We start from the raw sequence: 17,519 nt of genomic DNA, 5'->3' as shown, positions 1-17,519 counted from the left end.
TTATCAAATCCAAAGTTTTCATTTACTTATCTGCCAGGATATTTTGTATTAGTGACCTTTTTTTATATTGTTCTTTTAGCTTTGTTTTATAACTTTAAAAACGTACTGTTTTTGTTTTGTTTTGTTTTTTCCTATTTTTCAAACTTACAGAAAAGCACAGAGGTTCACCACCGAGATTTAGGAAATGTTAATGTGTCACCATATTTCCTTCAGATATCATAAGTAGCTTTGTTAAGTTTACTTCTCAATAATGAAAAACATATAATAAAAAAGGTATCTTCTGATATAATTACAGATATCAGCAGTTAAGCAGCTTTGAAATCTATGCTATTTTCTAAAACATACTAAATAAACTTTTTACTTTTGGGCATGTAATCTGTGTAACAAAACAAAATACTTTATGTAGAAAGAATGGCAGGAATCTATTGATGAAATACATTCAAACTAGAGTACTGATTCCAACTTTTACTTCCTACTAGCTATGCCCTTGAGTTAATTACTTAGCTGCCTGGTTTCAACTTTAAAATATGGATAACTAATATTTACCATCATAGGGCTACTGTGAAAGTTAAATCATATAATATAAATGAGGGAGCTTAATACTGTTAACAGCACATTGTAGGAACTCAGTTAAGTATCTGTCCTCTTAAAGTTGCTAGACGTAACTGTCAGCTCCTAATTAAAAAGATTTCAAACCCTAATGAAGACTACATACAGCTTTTCATCATGGATACACCTTGATAGAAAGATCATATAATTACAGAATGTCAGTACACAGGAATGAACCTTGGAAATCAGCTAATTCAGCTTCCTCATTTTATACCTAAAAAAATGCGTCCAAGATATGATAAAACCTTCATTATATATCTGGTTAAAAGGCAAAGCACGATTGTAAATGTAGATTCTAGATAGCCTAGACAAGTTTCTTTACACTACATCAATAACTATAATACAGATTTTTCAAAGATAGGAAACATCTTACCAGATTATTAGACACAGGAAAAGCATATTTCATTAGATTCTCAAATATGGATCTTCTCGTCCGCCCCTCAGGTTTATGAGCAAATCGTAAATTTCGAATATCCTAAAAAAGATTTAGGATCTAAGTAATCTATCATTGTTTGTTTACTTTTTATTTAATGAAAAAGTTAGGTAACTATCTTGTAAAATGTTAAGATCTGCCCTAGCCAGGTAGTTCAGTTGGTTAAAGCGTCGTCCTGATATGCCACGGTTGTGGGTTAGATCTCCAGTCAGGGCACATACAAAAAGCAACCAAACACCTGGCTAGTGTGGCTCAGTGCATTGAGTATTGTCCCATGGACTGATAGGTCCCAGTTTGATTCCTGGTTAGGGCACATGCCCAGGTTGCAGGCTCGATGTTTCTATCTCTCCCTTTTTCTCCAAAAATATCAATAAAAACCTTTAAAAAAATACAACCAATGAATGCATGAATGGATGGAACAACAAATTTATGTTTCTGTCCCTCTCTCAAATCATTTAAAAATGTTTTTTTAAAATAACTGCAAGAAATCAATTTCTAAAAAACAATAACAATAATAAAATGTAAAGATTTGTAAATGTGGGATAAAAAAAATTAAACAGACATCTGAGGGCAGGGAAATTACACCTTACTGAGAGAAATAAAAGAACACACAAGGTACTACAATAAAGGTAGAATTCAGAGGACAGAAAATTTACCACTGCTTATGGACTCAAGATAGGTCAGTGAAAGTGGGCTGGAGATTAATATTCTTCGTAAGTCTCCTGCTATTAGATCCACACTCTGCCTAAAGGCCTCGCTCCACTCCATGTCCAAGTTCTTCAACCATCTACCACCAGATCCACTCTGAACAGTTTGGTTGGTATCATCCAGACTCTACAGTCAGATCTAATTACCAAGGTTCCCTTCCACTATCTGTCCTCAAGCAATTTTTTTAACTGATTGATTGATTTTTGAGAGAGAGAAACATCAATTTGTTGTTCTATTTATACATTCATTGGTTGCTTCTTATATGTACCCTGACTGGAGATCAAACTGACAACCTTGGCATATTGGAACAACACTCTAACCAAATGAGCTACCTGGCCCGGGCTCAAGCAATTTTCTATGTTCAGTCTGAATGTAGGTATTCATGATCTGGTTTACTGACATCTTAACAGCACTAGGGAAAAAAAAATTGGGATTAAGAATAATTTCAAGACTTCATTTTATTTAAGTGTTTTAATCTAGGCAGAACTCAAAATAGCTCTAATATACCCCATTCTATAAAACCAAACAGAGCCCGGCTGGTGTGGCTCAGTGGTTGAGCATCAATCCATACCCTAAGAGGTCACCAGTTCGATTCCCGGTCAGGGCACATGCCCAGGTTGTGGGCCCAATCCCCAGTGGGGGGCATGCAGGAGGTGGTCAATCGATGTTCTCTCTCATCAATGTTTCTATTTCTCTCTCCCTCTCTCTCTAAAATCAAAAAAGAAAATTAATAAATTAAACCAAACAGAGACACCACACTACAATGTACCTACAGTACATGAAAAAATAGAACATTTTATTACAAATCTGACCTAAAACTAGAACACTAGCTCTACAATCCTTTAAAACAAACATGTGCAGGAAGCTATGCTGGTACCTTATTTTTCCTCAGTAATTACCTTTACATCAATAGAGAGATTTATAAGCACTTTGTTAACCACAGAGCTCTCTCTAATGACCACAGCAGAAGCCCCAATGTCTGGGCTTGTTAATGGTCATAAAAAAAAAAACTGTACTTAAAATGATCAAGATTTCAGTCACCCTCTTTCATTTTCTCTTATAGTCTATGCTCTATTTACTATTACACTACAGAAACGTGATCAGGAGACAATGTGCTTGGCCCATGGTTGATAGTTACTACGTTCTTACAGCTATTCTGACTACAATGGAAAAGCAAAATATAATTACTAAGTCATTGGCTTTAATAATAGATTCACAAAACTTCTAAGATTAGTATACAGAAGTATCTTAAAAGTTATACATGTACTGTTGCTTTTACTTCGGGCACTGGCAGATCAAAAGAAAAGAAAATGATGATCTACAGTGGAGATGTGCATAGGTGTTGGTTAGGCCAAAGCAGAATGGTGACATGCAGAAGTGGCACATGGTATTAAATATCTATGACTGAATATTAAAATTTTAACAATCTAAGTTTCATTCAAGTATCAATGCATTTAAAGAATGCAAGTTAGATAAGAAAAAGGGAAGGTAAATAATACCAAGTTTCCCCACCACTGTTTCAGAATCAGAAAAATTATGAGAAATAAAAGAGGAAAGATAGGTGATGATGAATATATGGATAAGCAGGTTCTTTCACTACAAAGTGCCTTACCTTAACTGAATAGATACTATGTTTCTAATATGTAAATTAAAGGTAATAATGTCTATTATGCCTATTTTAGGATTTTTATGAGGTTCAACATGAAATAATAAATTTGAAAGGACGTTTTATTGGGTCCAAAAAAATTCAGGTCTAAATCATGATAGATCAGCTTTTTATTTTTAGTCCTCACCTGAGGGTATTTTTCTATTTATCATCTGATAAAGTTGGAGGGAGGGAGAGAGAGATACATCGATGTGAAAGAGACGCATTGACTGGTTGCCTTCTGCATGACCCACCAGGGCCAGGGATGAACCATAACCGAGATACGTGCCCTTGAATGGAATCGAACCTGTGACTCATAGGTTCAAGGGCCAATGTTCTACCACTGAGCCAAATTGGCCGGGGCATAGATCAGGTTTTTATTACTCCTAAATGTTGTTTTCTTCTATTAGGATGACATTTCTAGCACAAATCCATTAGGCTTTTGGAAAACCAGTTTCTAAACATAGGTTCTAATTAATAGAAGTGTTTCAAACCAAATAAAACTACATACATATTATGAAATTTACCTTGCACACAGTTTCTAGTCCATAAGAATTTTCACCTCGACTAGAAGCACCACCAATTTTTTCTACTCTACTTATCACACCAAGAGAGGCATCTAAAACAAATGGAGGATCCTAAAGGAAGGAAAGAAACAAAACACAACTGATCAATGGATACTGTACAATTATACCTGAGAAAAATCTTAATTAGTAATGCTTCAATTAAAAATGATCAAAAATGACTAAAACTGTCTGCAAATGAAACAGAAATGTACATATAAAAATCCAATCCAACAAGTCTTACCCGTTCCATGCTTTTGAAATATAGCCTGTAATTCGTGACAGTGAGAGTTCCTCTTACAGCACCAGTGAATGGACATATATAAGTTACATCTTTGGCTGAAAAGGCAAAGAGTCCACAATTTACTCTACATTATGCACTATTAAAAACTCTACTCTCACTTTTTCACAAATAAAATTTAATAGAATTCTGACTGCTATTCTAACTTATACTAACAGTGATCCGAAGTAAACTCAAAAGCCAAATCTAAGCTTCCAAGCATGCAGTAATCTGGAGAAGAAATCTAAAGTAATTGGGAAGGACTGAAGAGGCAGAGAGGGACATCCCTTACCCTGAGACAGAAGAAAGGGAGACAAAGATGGCCACTATCCCTATTGGATAAAATGATGTGGTAGTTGGAGCAGTGGGTGAAGGGGTGGTAGTAATGGTGGTTAACAACAGTAAATGTCTCTTGTCACAGTCACCAGTTATCTTATCATAGTTTCAACATCACCTCACCAATCTGCTGGTCTTCTGGCCACAGTCTAGTCTGTCAACATACGTCTAAAAATACAAAACCTGAAACATATAATACCAAAAACTTCTGACCTTATTTTATTTATGAGGAAATATTATTGGTGAGAAGTGCATATAAAATATAATTTGTTATAACAATGATAGTGTAATAAGAGGATATGTTCCTGACTAAGCAACTGATGTCCAACATTGTGGATAAATAACCACAAGCACTGTTTTATTAAATGATATGTGATAAATCTATACGGTATTAGGCTGTAAAGTATGCATTAACTAACTCAGCTACCGCTATCTCAAAATAATATTTAATATGGTAAGGTTCATAATGCCCAATACAAAGTTGTTTTATATCTTAGAATATTCATAATCATCCAATAAAGAAATATCTTCATTGTTCCAAGGAAGCGAGGCACAATTAGGAGGAACAAATTCCTAAGAACCTTTCAAGGGGCTTCTGAGGAAATTTAGGAACATGAAATGCATTTAATAAGGCATTACAACTTCTTGACTTTGCTTTTTAGTTATCACTTTGAAGAAGGAACTGCTTTGTATGGAATTTGAAATGAGACTGTACCACGTAGAATGGAAACTGTGACTAGGCACCTTACCAGAGCAAATGACAGTAATCATAACCAGCATGGATCACATAGCACTTCAGAGTTTATAAAGAACCCTTCACCTGAACACCTCCTTTAATCTTCATTACAACCCTTAACTATAAGACCGGGAATTACCTACAATTTTAGGTGAGATTACTGGGGCTCAAAGAAGTAAAAACAAATTGTCTAATGCTTTAGAACCAGTAACTGCTAAGATTAATACTTAAATGCGGTTCCTCTGACTACACATTCAAGTCTCTTTCCACCAACCTGTGCAAGAGGCCACTGAAGCAGCACAATGTATCTCCTGGGTCAAAGGCTGCAATGCTGCAGTCCTGGGCTACCTCTCCGCTGATGTGCCCAGACCACAATATCTGAGCCTGTCACTTTCCTAAAGCATGCTTCTGATGTGCCTGACACTGCTCTAACTTTTTAAAAAAACATCTAAATTGCAGACTGGCGTTAGACCAACTAAAAATCAAACACCTTTTCTACATAAATTATTACAGTCAGTGTTACTCTAACCTTGTACTTTAATGCATTGAATTTAATTTTGCACAATAATCAAGTCCATATACATGATTCTGAATCAGAATATTTCACTTAGTATATTAGGTATTCCACTAAATTTGCAATAGTAATACTGCCTAGTTGTACTAAAAGAGCTTAGATTTACTAATCCTCTCAAATTTTCACTGAGTTCACAGAAGAAGAGTCCATAATAATTTCTGTGAGGCAGAACATAATCAACTTGAGAATACATATCTATAAGGATATAAAATAGATACAAGTAAATGTAATAGATGAAAACATGCAATCTGTGCAGAAGGAGAAGCACAAAAGCACACTCCAATACAGAGAAAAGGAAGTCCATTCAGCTATGAGATCAGAGAAGGTTCAAGTAACATAGGCATGTGAGCTGTGCCCGAATGGTTGGTATCCTTTAGATGGGTAGAGATGGTAAAATAGTACTTGATGCAGAGAAAGAACCTAATTCAATATGCAGAAGTGGGAAAGTAAACTACCTATTTAAACAAGGGTAAGTATATAGTCTGGCTCTCTGTAATTTATATTGTATCACACGCTCTTCATACCTCAATTTCCCTCGGTGGTTCCTTGTCTACCATATAAGTATAAAATGTTTATCATGGTATGTTCTTAGCCCTCTTCTCACTCGATATGCTCTCCAGGTTATTTTCCTCCTCTCATTTTTCAACTGATATCCATGTTCAGATTAATTCAAACTATGGACTTGCAACCCTGATCTCTCTCCTGAGCTTCTAAGATAGTTTTCCTTGATATCTCCACTTAAAGATTCTCATAGGTACCTGAAATTAAATATACATAAATATGATAGCAAGGGTGCATGAAAACTGAGAGGAAAAGATAATTTAAAGAAATTCTGAGATTCCAAAATGGCACCAGAGTGAACGGAAGATACATAGACCATCTCCCAGGACCAAACTGGAATTATAACTAAAATATAGACAAATAATCAGTAAAAAACAACAGAAAAGTAGCTTGCGAGAACCATATAACCAGGAACACTGAATCGATCCTGGTAGGACTGTGGAGTCGTGAGAGGACTGGGAGCCCACGAACAGCAGCGGTGTTAGCTGAGCAGCGCCCTCGGGGTGAAACTACCAAGCTGAACCACAGCGCAGAAAGCTGGGACAGATGCTAAAAAAGCCACAGCCACTCACCTTTGAATCCAGCAGAGGGAGGGCACACTGGACTGGCACAGTGTAGGGACACTTGGGATATGGAGAGCACTCAGAGCTTTTGCTGAGTTGTGGCCCAACAGGATGGTGGCCATCCTACTTCTTCCCAGGGGCTCTGGGGAGAGGCAGTGGCCCCTCCCTCAGAGATTCAACCCCACCTGGTGGGCCATTAAAATGCAAATTGAGGCTTATTAACAACCAGCATCTGCCTGACCCTCTGGAAATCCCCTTTCACTGAACAACTGAGCGAGTTTTTCATTCAACAGAGAACCCAAGGCTCTTCAAGTAATGGGACTAATAGCCTCCAGGCAAAAAGCTAGAGGATAACTAAACCATTCCTGTGCTTGCACCTCTACCCAAGAAAGTAAGACTTGACAGTGGTGTTTAACGTGGGTGCTCCCATGCTCAACCAATCCCAGTAGAGGAAGCCACAAAAAAAAGAATACCAACACCCACAGAAAAAATTTGGCAGGTCCAAAGCCCACTGAGATAGCCAAAATAGTGAAACAAAAAAACAAATGCCAAATAAAAGAACAAGTGACCTCTTCCGAAGATGAGATAAATGAGGTGCAGTTAAGCAAGTTAACTGAGCTAGAATTCAGAGTCATGATCTTGAGGAAGCTCAACAGCATGAGTAAGGACGTCAACACCATGAGTAAATACATAGAAACATTGAAAATCAACCAACTGGAAATTAAAAACAACAAAGAAAAAATAAAGAATGACATATCAGAAGTAAAGAACACAATGGAAGGTCTAAACAGCAGAGTAGAGGAAGCTGAGGACCAGGTCAGTGAATTAGAAGACAGGGTAGAAAAAAATCAACCAATCAGAAAACCAAAAGAAAAAAACAATTAAAAAACAGGAAGACAGCTTAAGAGAACTGTGGGACAACTGGAAACGTAGTAACATTCGCATCATAAAAGTCCCCAAAGAGGAAGAAAATGGGCAAGGGTTAGAATATATATTTAAAGAAATTGTGACAAAAAACTTCCCTAATTTGATGAAGGAAGAAGGCATTCAAGTTCAAGAAGCACAGAGAGCCCCAAGTAAGAAGAACCCAAACAGTCCCACACCAAGACACATAGTATTTAAAATGCCAAAAATTAAAGACAAAGAGAGAATCCTAAAGGCGACAAGAAATAAGCAACAGGTTACCTACAAAGGAAACGCCATAAGGCTCTCAGCTGACTTCTCAACAGAAACATACAGGCCAGAAAGCAATGGCACGAAGTAAGCAAGGTCATGAAAAACAAGGATCTGAATCCAACACTACTCTACCCACCTAGGTATCATTCAAAATAGAAGGTCAAATAAAGAGCTTCCCAGACAAAAAAAAAAGGCTAAGGGAATACATTAGCATCAAACCAGTACTTCAAGAAATGTTAAAAGGACTGCTGTAGCCCTGGCTGGTTTGGCTCAGAGATTAGAGCGTTGGCCTACAGTCCAGACAGACCGGAATTCGCGTCCCGCTAAGGTCATGTACCTCGGTTGCAGTTTGTCCCTGGCCCTAGTTGGGTCGTGTGGGTGGCAGCCACTCGATGTGTCCCTTTCACGTCGATGTTTCTCTCTCTCTCTCCCTCTCTCGCTCACACTCTATCTGAACAAAAAATGGAAAAATTTCCTCAAATGAGGACTAAAAATTAAAAAAAAAAAAAGAAAGGTCAAATAAAGAGCTTCCCAGACCAAAAAAAAAGGCTAAGGGAATACATTAGCACCAAACCAGCACTACAAGAAATGTTAAAAGAACTGCCGTAATTAGTAGAAGAAACAGGAAGAAAAATATAACCACACTAAAAAAAAATGGCAATAAATAAGTACATATCAATAATCACCTTAAATGTAAATGGATTGAATGCTCTGATAAAAAGACACAGAGTAGCTGACTGAATAAGAAAGGATGACTCATCTATATGTTGTTTACAAGAGACCCACCTCACAACAAAAGACTCACATAGGTTGAAAGTGACGGGATGGAAAAAAATCTTTCAAGCAAATGGAAAGGGAAAAAAAAGCTGGTGTAACAATACGCATATCTGATAAAATATATTTCAAAATGAAGGCCATAACTAGAGACACTACATAATATTGAAAGGATCTTTCCAACAGGAAGATATAACCTTGATAAACATATATGCACCCCATATAGGAGCACCAAAATATATTTTAAATCTTCTGGAGGACTTCCAAGAAGAACTCGACAGCAACACAATCATAACAGGGGACTTCAACACCCCACTGACACCACTAGATAGATCTTCTAGACAAAAAATTAGCAAGAAAGCAGAGACTCTAAATGAAGCACTAGACCAAATGGATTTAATAGATATCTACAAAGAATTACACCCCAAAACTACAGAATTTACATTCTTCTCAAGTGCACATGGGACATTCTCAAAGATAGACCACATGTTAGGGCACAAACTAAGTCTCTACAAGTTCAAGAAGATTGAAAACATGTCAAGCATCTTCTCAGATCACAGTGGCATGCAACTCGAAATCAGTTGCAACAAGAACATGCAAAGACATTGGAACACATGGAGGCTAAATAGCATGTTATTAAACAATGAATGGGTTACCGATGAGATCAAGGAAGAAATTAAAAACTTCCTGGAAACCAATGAAAATGAACATACAACACCAAAAAATCTATGGGATGCAGTAAAAGCAGTTCTGAGAGGGATGTTCATAGCATTACAGGCCTACCTCTGGAAACAAGAAAAATTTCTAATAGACTATCTAACCTTACAATTTAAAGAACTAGAAAGCAAACAAAAGGAAAACCCCAGAGCAAGTGGAAGAAAGGAAACAGTAAAGGTCAGAGCAGAAATAAATGACATAGAGACCAAAAATACAATTCAAACGATCAAGGAAACAAGGAGCTGGTTTTTCGAAAAGATAAACAAGATTGATGGACCCTTTGCTAGACTCACCAAGAAACAAAGAGAGGGAACCCAAATACACAAAATCAGAAATGAAAGAGAAGTAACAACTGACACCACAAAAATACAAAAGATAGTTAATAACTACTATGAACAATTATATGGCAACAAATTCGACAATCTAAGCAAAATAGACAAATTTCTAGAAACACAGTCTCGCAAAACTGGAGCGGGAAGAGATAAAAACTTGAAAAGACCAAGAACAACTAAGGAAATTAAAGAGGTAATTAAGACTCTCCCAGCAAAAAAAAAGCCCAGGCCCGGATGGCTTCACGAAGGAGTTTTACCAAACATTCAAAGAAGAACTAACACCCATTCTCCTCAAACTATTTCAGAAAATTCAAGAAGAAGGAAGACTTCCAAACTTGTTTTGAGGCCAGCGTAATTCTAATTCCAAAACCAGAAAAAGACACTACCAAGAAAGAAAACTACAGGCCAATGTCCCTGATGAACATAGATGCAAAAATCCTGAACAAAATACTAGCAAATCGGATCCAGTAATATATCAAAAAAATTATTCACTATGACCAAGTAGGATTCATCCCAGGAATGCAAGGTTGGTACAATATTTGCAACTCATAAATAAAATGAAGAATAAAAAACACAAGATATCAAAAGATGCTGAAAAAGCATTCGACAAAATCCAGCATCCATTTCTGATTAAAAAAAAAAACGCTCGGCAATGTGAAAAGAGAAGAATTGTATCTTGACATAATAAAGGTCCTATATGAAAGACCTACAGCTAACATCATACTCAATGGGCAGAAACTAAAGCATATTCCTTAAGGACAGGAACTAGCCCTGGCCGGTTTTGCTCAGTGGTTAGAGCGTTAGCCTGGGGTCCAGAGAGAGCTGAGTTCGGTTTCCGCTAAGGGCACGTACCTGGGTGCAGCTTGTCCCCAGCCCTGGTTAGTCATGCAGGTGGTAGCCACTAGATGTGTCCCTTTCACGTCGATGTTTCTCTCTCTCTTTCTCTCTCTTCCTCTCTCTCCCTCCCACTCTATCTGAACAAAAAATAGAAAAAAGTCCTCGGGTAAAGATAAAAAAAAAGGGAACAAGACAGGGATGCCCACTTTCGCCACTCTTATTTAACATAGTACTGGAAGTCTTAGCCATAGCAATCAGACATGAAGTAAAAATAAAAGGGATCCAAATTGGAAAGGAGGAAGTGAAACTGTCATTATTTTCTGATGACATGATATTATACCTAGAAAACCCTAAAGACTCCAGCAAAAATCTACTAGACTTAAGAAATGAATTTAGCAAAGCAGCAGGATAAAAAATTAAGGTCAAGAAATCGACGCATTCTTATACACCAATGATGAACTCACAGAAAGAGAAACAGAAAAAACAATACCATTTACCATCGCAGCAAAAAAAATTAAGATACCTAGGAATAAACTTAACCAAAGAAGGAAAGGACCTATTTGCAGAAAACTACTGGACATTGAAAAAAGAAATAGAGGAAGATATAAAAAAGTGGAAGCACATACCTTGTTCATGGATTGGAAGAATTAACATCATTAAAATGTCCACATTACCCAAAGCTAAATTCAATGCAATCCACATCAAAATACCAATGACATATTTCACAGAACTAGAACAAACACTTCAAAAGTTCATATGGAACCAAAAAAGACCCCAAATAGCCACAGCAATTTTGAGAAAAAAGGACAAAGTATGATCTGGAATCACAATACCAGATATCAGGTTATACTACAAAGCTACTGTAATCAAAGCAGCCTGGTACCGGCACAAGAACAGGCATATAGACCAGTGTAATAGAACAGAGAACCCAGAAATGGACCCAAGACATTATGTTCAATTAATATTTGACAAAGGAGGCAAGAGCATACAATGTAGTAAAGACAGCCTCTTTAATATATGGTGATGGAAAAATCGGACAGTTACATGCAAAAAAATTAAACCAGACCATCAACTTACACCATACACAAGAATAATATCAAAATGGATAAAAGAGTTAAATGTGACTCATGAATTCATAAAAATCCTAAAAAAAAATGTAGGCAACAAAATTTCAGACATCCTATGCAACAGAATTTTCACTCATACATCACCTAAGACAACAGAAACAAAGGAAAAAATGAACACATGGGACTACATGAAACTCAAAAGCTTCTGCACAGCAAAAGAAACAACCACCAAAATGGATAGGCCACCCACTGTATGGGAGAGCATCATTGCTAATGATACATCAGATAAGGGAATAATTTCCAAAATATATAGAGTACTCATACAACTCAACAAAAGGAAGACAGAACCCAATTAGAAAAAGGGCAGAGGAGCTAAATAGACACCTCTCCAAACAGGACATACAAATGGCCAAGAGACATATAAAGAAATGCTCAACACCACTAATCATCAGAAAGATGCAAATTAAAACAACAATGAGGTATCACCTCACACCTGTTAGAATGGCCACCATCAACAAATCATCAAACAACAAGTGTTGGCAAGGGTGTGGAGAAAAGGAGACTCTAGTATACTGCTGATGGGAATGCAGACTTGGGCAGGCACTATGGAAAACAATATAGTGTTACCTCAAAAAATGAAAACAAACTGCCATTTGAACCAGTGATCCCACTTCTAGGACTATACCCTAAGAAGCCTGAAACACCAATCAGAAAGAATATATGTACCTCCATGTTCATAGCATTACTATTTATAATAGCTAAGATCTGGAAACAGCCCAAGTGTCCATCAGTAGACAAATGGATAGAAAAGCTGTGGTACATATACACAATGGAGTACTATGCAGGTGTAAGAAAAAAGATCTCTTATCCTTTGAGATGACATGGAGGGTCCCAGAAAGTATTATCCTAAGCAAAACAAGCCAAGCAGAAAAAGACAAATACCACATGATCTCACTTATTTGTGGAATATAATGAACATAACAGTCTGAGGAATAGGGTAGACCCAGAGATGTGGAAGTAGGGTACAAACTGACAACTCTCAGAAGAGGGGGTTGTGGGTGGAGGGAAGAGATAAACCACAGAACTTATATGCATGCATGCATAACCAATGGACATGGACAACAAAGCCAGTGACATGGTGGTGGGGATTGGGAGGAGGGTGTCAATGGGGAAAAGAAGGAGAAATATCGGAAACTGAACTGAACTGAACTGAACTGAACTGAACTGAACTAAACTAAACTAAAACTAAACTAAACTAAACTAAACTAAAATAAAATAAAATAAAATAAAATAAAATAAAGAAATTCTTAGAGATTGAGTCCTCTGTATCTGATAACTGACTGGATGTCAGAGTTCAGGGAAAAAGCAATCTAGTATGACTCCCAGATTTCTGCCTAGAATGAATGAAAGACTGTTTTTGATGTTAACAGAGGGAAAGAATAAAAAATAGGAGTAAATTTAGGTATAATTTAGAAGATGTTGGGTACAAGGGATATCTATAAGATATCCAGGGGCATGTACCTAAAATGCAAGCATTTTTTTAATATGCATTAGAATAAAGGTTGATACTAGAAATAACAAATTTTGGAATCATTAGTAAATATATAATAAATAAAGCCACTAATTTAGATATGGTGACCAAAAAGAGCATATAGAAGGGAAAAGGGAAATGGGTCAAAGATGAAGCCCTAAAGGGAGTCATGCTATTTAAGGAAGAGGAGCCAGCAAAAGAGATTGAGTAGTAAATCAAATGTCTTTTATAAGATCATTTATCACAGTGGAAACAGAATGTGCTTTATGTTCAGAAGAAGAAAAACTGTTATAATACTAGCTATAATTTCACTGCCTAGGTAATCACCCTATGCTTTAATTTCCTCATCTGTTAAGTTGCCTTAATACCTTCTCAGAAGATTACTGTGAGGATGATTAAATGAATAGTAAGCACTCAATAATGATAACCAATTGTTATTATATAGTATCCAATGCTGATAATATACAATACCTAACTCAATAAGCGGTTCAGCAGAGTAAGAACTTAGGGTAAACATGCGGCTGAGTAGGGGGGGAAAGAGACTGGGGAGGAATGCACTCAGCAGTCATGAGCCACATGAAGGGCAGTTACAGGACTGAAAGAACTAAATGCTGAAAGAACTAAATGTAATGTAAGCAAGAACAACCCACTTAGGAGCAGTTCCCACTATGACTTGCTTAGTTTTATACAAGGAAATAACACCTGGCCAAGGAAAATTACGCATTTACTAAGTCCTTTTAAAACTGTGATAAAATGAAAGGTGGTTTTATTTTGGCTAAAAAACCATTTACTTTATTCTCCTATTATATTACTTTCTCAAAATCTATGTGTATTTTAAAGTAAAAACATAAAGACAAAAAAAACAATAGCTTAAGTGCTTGTTTCTAGTTTTAGTTCATACAATAAGTTAATGCTTAGTTCAACAGGCTGGACAAAAAGAAGGCATCCACATGCAAATGGTTTGCTTTTCAATGGAGATGAAATATTTTCATCTAAAAATTGACCTGAGTTTATTCAGAGTAGGAAAAAATAAAAAAAAGAGAATGTGTTTTCAGAAAAGTTACTTGTACAAAGTGACAACTCAATGTCTTTAATTTAGGCAACCCAATATCTTACTGTAGTAGTACAAAATTCCTTCACAGAATTCAGCAACAGCTAAAAAAAAAGCCACCTACTTTCAGAGAAAGTAAAGCAAAGCAGAGAAGCAGCAGAATATTCAGTTTGTATGTTTCCCACAGGTCTAAACCTAGGAAGGCTGGCAGTAAAAAGTACTGCCAGAGAGGAGGTGTCTCAGACAGTGAGCCTGTTCTCTGCAGACTCAGACACTAAACAGTCTGTACAGTCAGAAAGAAGGAAATTCAACAAAAAATACCATTACAGACCCATGTCTTTAATATTTTCTCCTGGAAGCAAGGGTGGTTCTTCCATTTCTGCTAATTTGTTAGACTCCCTCAGGACCTGGATTGGAAAGAGGAAGAGGGAGCAAGAAAAGAAACATTTTTTTACTCAAAGATTAATTTTTCACTCGTATTTCAACTAAGTATGCTTATTCTTATGTAAAATTGTAACATTATATAACATACACTACTTTAAATCAAATTATAAAAACTGTAGTGTTGGCATGCATAACACATGAAGTTGCTATCTTTCTACAAAAATTTACTGAGTGCCTACTTCATATAAAGTACTATATACAAAACATTTTAAACATTTTCTCATTGAATCCTATAACTGCCCTATAAGGGTAGGTGTCATTATCCTCAATACTAGATGAGGGGAAAAATGACCAAAAGTGACAATTAGTTCAAGATCACATAACTAAAAAGTCTCAGAATATAAATATGAATTATAGTTTTTGTGGACTACAAGGCCCATTTTCTTTCCACTCAGCCATGCCTGAAGGCCTTAGTGCATTTAAACTTAGATAAAACCAAGCTCTTATATATATTTAAAATTTAGAGAATTTGGAAATGATGTTGATAAAGAATCGGTTGAACCCTGGCCGGATTGACTCAGCAGTTAGAGCATAAGCCCGTGGACCAAAGGATCACAGGTTCGATTTCCAGTCAAGGGCACGTACCTAGGATGCAGGTTTGATCCCCCACCCTGGTCAGGGTCATGTGGGAGGCAACCAATTGATATGTCTCTCTCAAACTAATATTTCTCTCTCTCTCTCCCATTCTAAAAGAAAAAGAATCTTGTTGGAAAAGGATATTAAATTAATTAAAATAATGATCAGCAATGTTACTGAGCAATTACCTTATGAAAGATGCCACACTGGATTCCAAGAACATAAAGATATAGAAATCATTTTTCTAGTGGGTTTACAACTCAGAGGAAACACACACACACATAGTGGTCACATGTTAAAACATCCACTAGCCACTCAAGCCTCCCACTCCACTCCTTTTACTCCCAAAAAATAAACTTCATCGCCAACAATTTTTTTAAATTTATTTTTGTTACAGATGTTTCCCCTTTTCCCTCCTAGACACGCTCCTCCTGATACCGCCCATCAGCATTGTTGTCTATGTCCATTGGTTACGCATATAAGTTCTCCGGTTTATCTCATCACTCCCCACAGCCCTCCTCCTCTGAGATTTGTCAGTCTGAACTGTACTCATTTCTATGTCTGTGGGTCTGTTTTGTTCATAAGCTTATTTTGTTCATTATATTCCACAGATAAGTGAGATCATGTGGAATCTGTCTTTCTCTGATTGGCTTATTTCGCTTATGTCGTCTCCAAGGATAAGAAATCTCTCTTTCTTACAGCTGCATAGTACTCCGTTGTGTAAATGTACCACAGCTTTTTTATTCACTCATCTATTGATGGACACTTGGGGGTTCCCAGATCTTAGCAATTCTAAATAGTGCTGCTATGAACATAGAGGTACATATATTCTTTCTGATTGGTATTTCAGGGTTCTTAGAATATATTCCTTGAAGTGGGATCACTGGGTCAAATGGCAGTTCCATTTTTAATTTTTTGAGGAAACACCATATTGTTGTCCATAGTGTCCGTACCAGCCTGCATTCCCACTAGCAGTGTACTAGAGTCCCCTTTTTTCCACACCCTTGCTAGCACTTGTTTTATGATTTGTTGATGGCAGCCATTTTGGCATGTGTGAGGTGATACCTCGTAGTTGTCTTAATTTGCCTCTCTCTGATAATTACTGACACTGAGCATTTTTTCATATGTCTCTTGGTCATTTTTATGTCCTTTTTAGAAAGGTGTCTATTTAGGTCCTCTGCCCAGTTTTTAATTGAGTTCTCTGTCTTCCTTTTGAGTTGTATGAGTATTCTATATATTTTGGAAATTAACCACTTATCTGATGTATCATTGGCTCTTATGCTCTCCCATATAGAGGGTTTCCTTTCCATTTTGACACTTGTTTCTTTTGCTGTGCAGAAGCTTTTTAGTTTGATGTAGTGCCATGTACTAATTTTTTCCTTTGTTTCTCTTGTCTTCAGCATTGTATCAGTGAAAATTCTGCTGCATGTGATGTCTGAAATTTTGTTGCCTACATTTTCTTCTAGGATTTTTATAGATTCATGAGTCACATTTAAGTCTTTTATTCATTTTGAGTTTATTCTTGTGTATGGTATAAGTTGATGGTCTAGTTTCATTTTTTTGCATGTAGCTGTCCAATTTTCCCAACACTATTTATTAAAGAGGCTGTCTTTACTTTATTGCATGCTCTTGCCACCTTTGTCAAATATTAATTGAGCATAGTGTCTTGGGTCAATTTCCAGGTTCTCTGTTCTGTTCCATTGATCTATGTCCCTGTTCTTGTGCTGGTACCAGGCTGTTTTGGTTACGATGGCTTTGTAGTATAACCTGATATCCGGTATTGTGATCCCTCCTACTTTGTTCTTCTTTTTCAAGATTGCTGTGGCTGTTCGGGGTCTTTTTGGTTCCATATAAACTTTTGAAGTATTTGTTCTAGTTCTGTGAAATATGTCATTGGTATTTTGATGGGGGTTGCATTAAATCTATAGACTACTTTGGGTAATGTGGACATTTTAATGATGTTAGTTCTTCCAATCCATGAACAAGGTATATGTTTCTACTTTTTT

At 36.6% G+C, this 17,519-nt stretch overlaps 1 protein-coding gene across 5 annotated transcripts in view; it reads right to left on the bottom strand.

The window, feature by feature from the left end:
• The window catches only part of MTMR2 (myotubularin related protein 2), a 132,532-nt gene that overhangs the window by 31,273 nt on the left and 83,740 nt on the right, over window positions 1-17,519 (bottom strand). For all 5 annotated transcript variants that reach the window (XM_036257923.1, XM_036257920.1, XM_036257922.1 and 2 more), the window contains 4 exons: window positions 14,825-14,900; window positions 4,203-4,297; window positions 3,923-4,033; window positions 983-1,084 (listed from right to left, as the gene is read on the bottom strand). In XM_036257923.1, coding sequence (XP_036113816.1) covers window positions 983-1,084; window positions 3,923-4,033; window positions 4,203-4,297; window positions 14,825-14,870 — 354 coding nt within the window. In that variant the 5' untranslated portion in view covers window positions 14,871-14,900. The remainder of the gene's footprint in view (window positions 1-982; window positions 1,085-3,922; window positions 4,034-4,202; window positions 4,298-14,824; window positions 14,901-17,519) is intronic.

This window comes from Molossus molossus, unplaced genomic scaffold, assembly GCF_014108415.1.
Source record: "Molossus molossus isolate mMolMol1 unplaced genomic scaffold, mMolMol1.p scaffold_m16_p_13, whole genome shotgun sequence".
NCBI classification, from domain to species: Eukaryota; Metazoa; Chordata; class Mammalia; order Chiroptera; family Molossidae; genus Molossus; species Molossus molossus.
The sequence above is the reverse complement of the archived record's forward strand: the minus strand, read 5'-3'. Positions and strand labels throughout refer to the sequence as shown.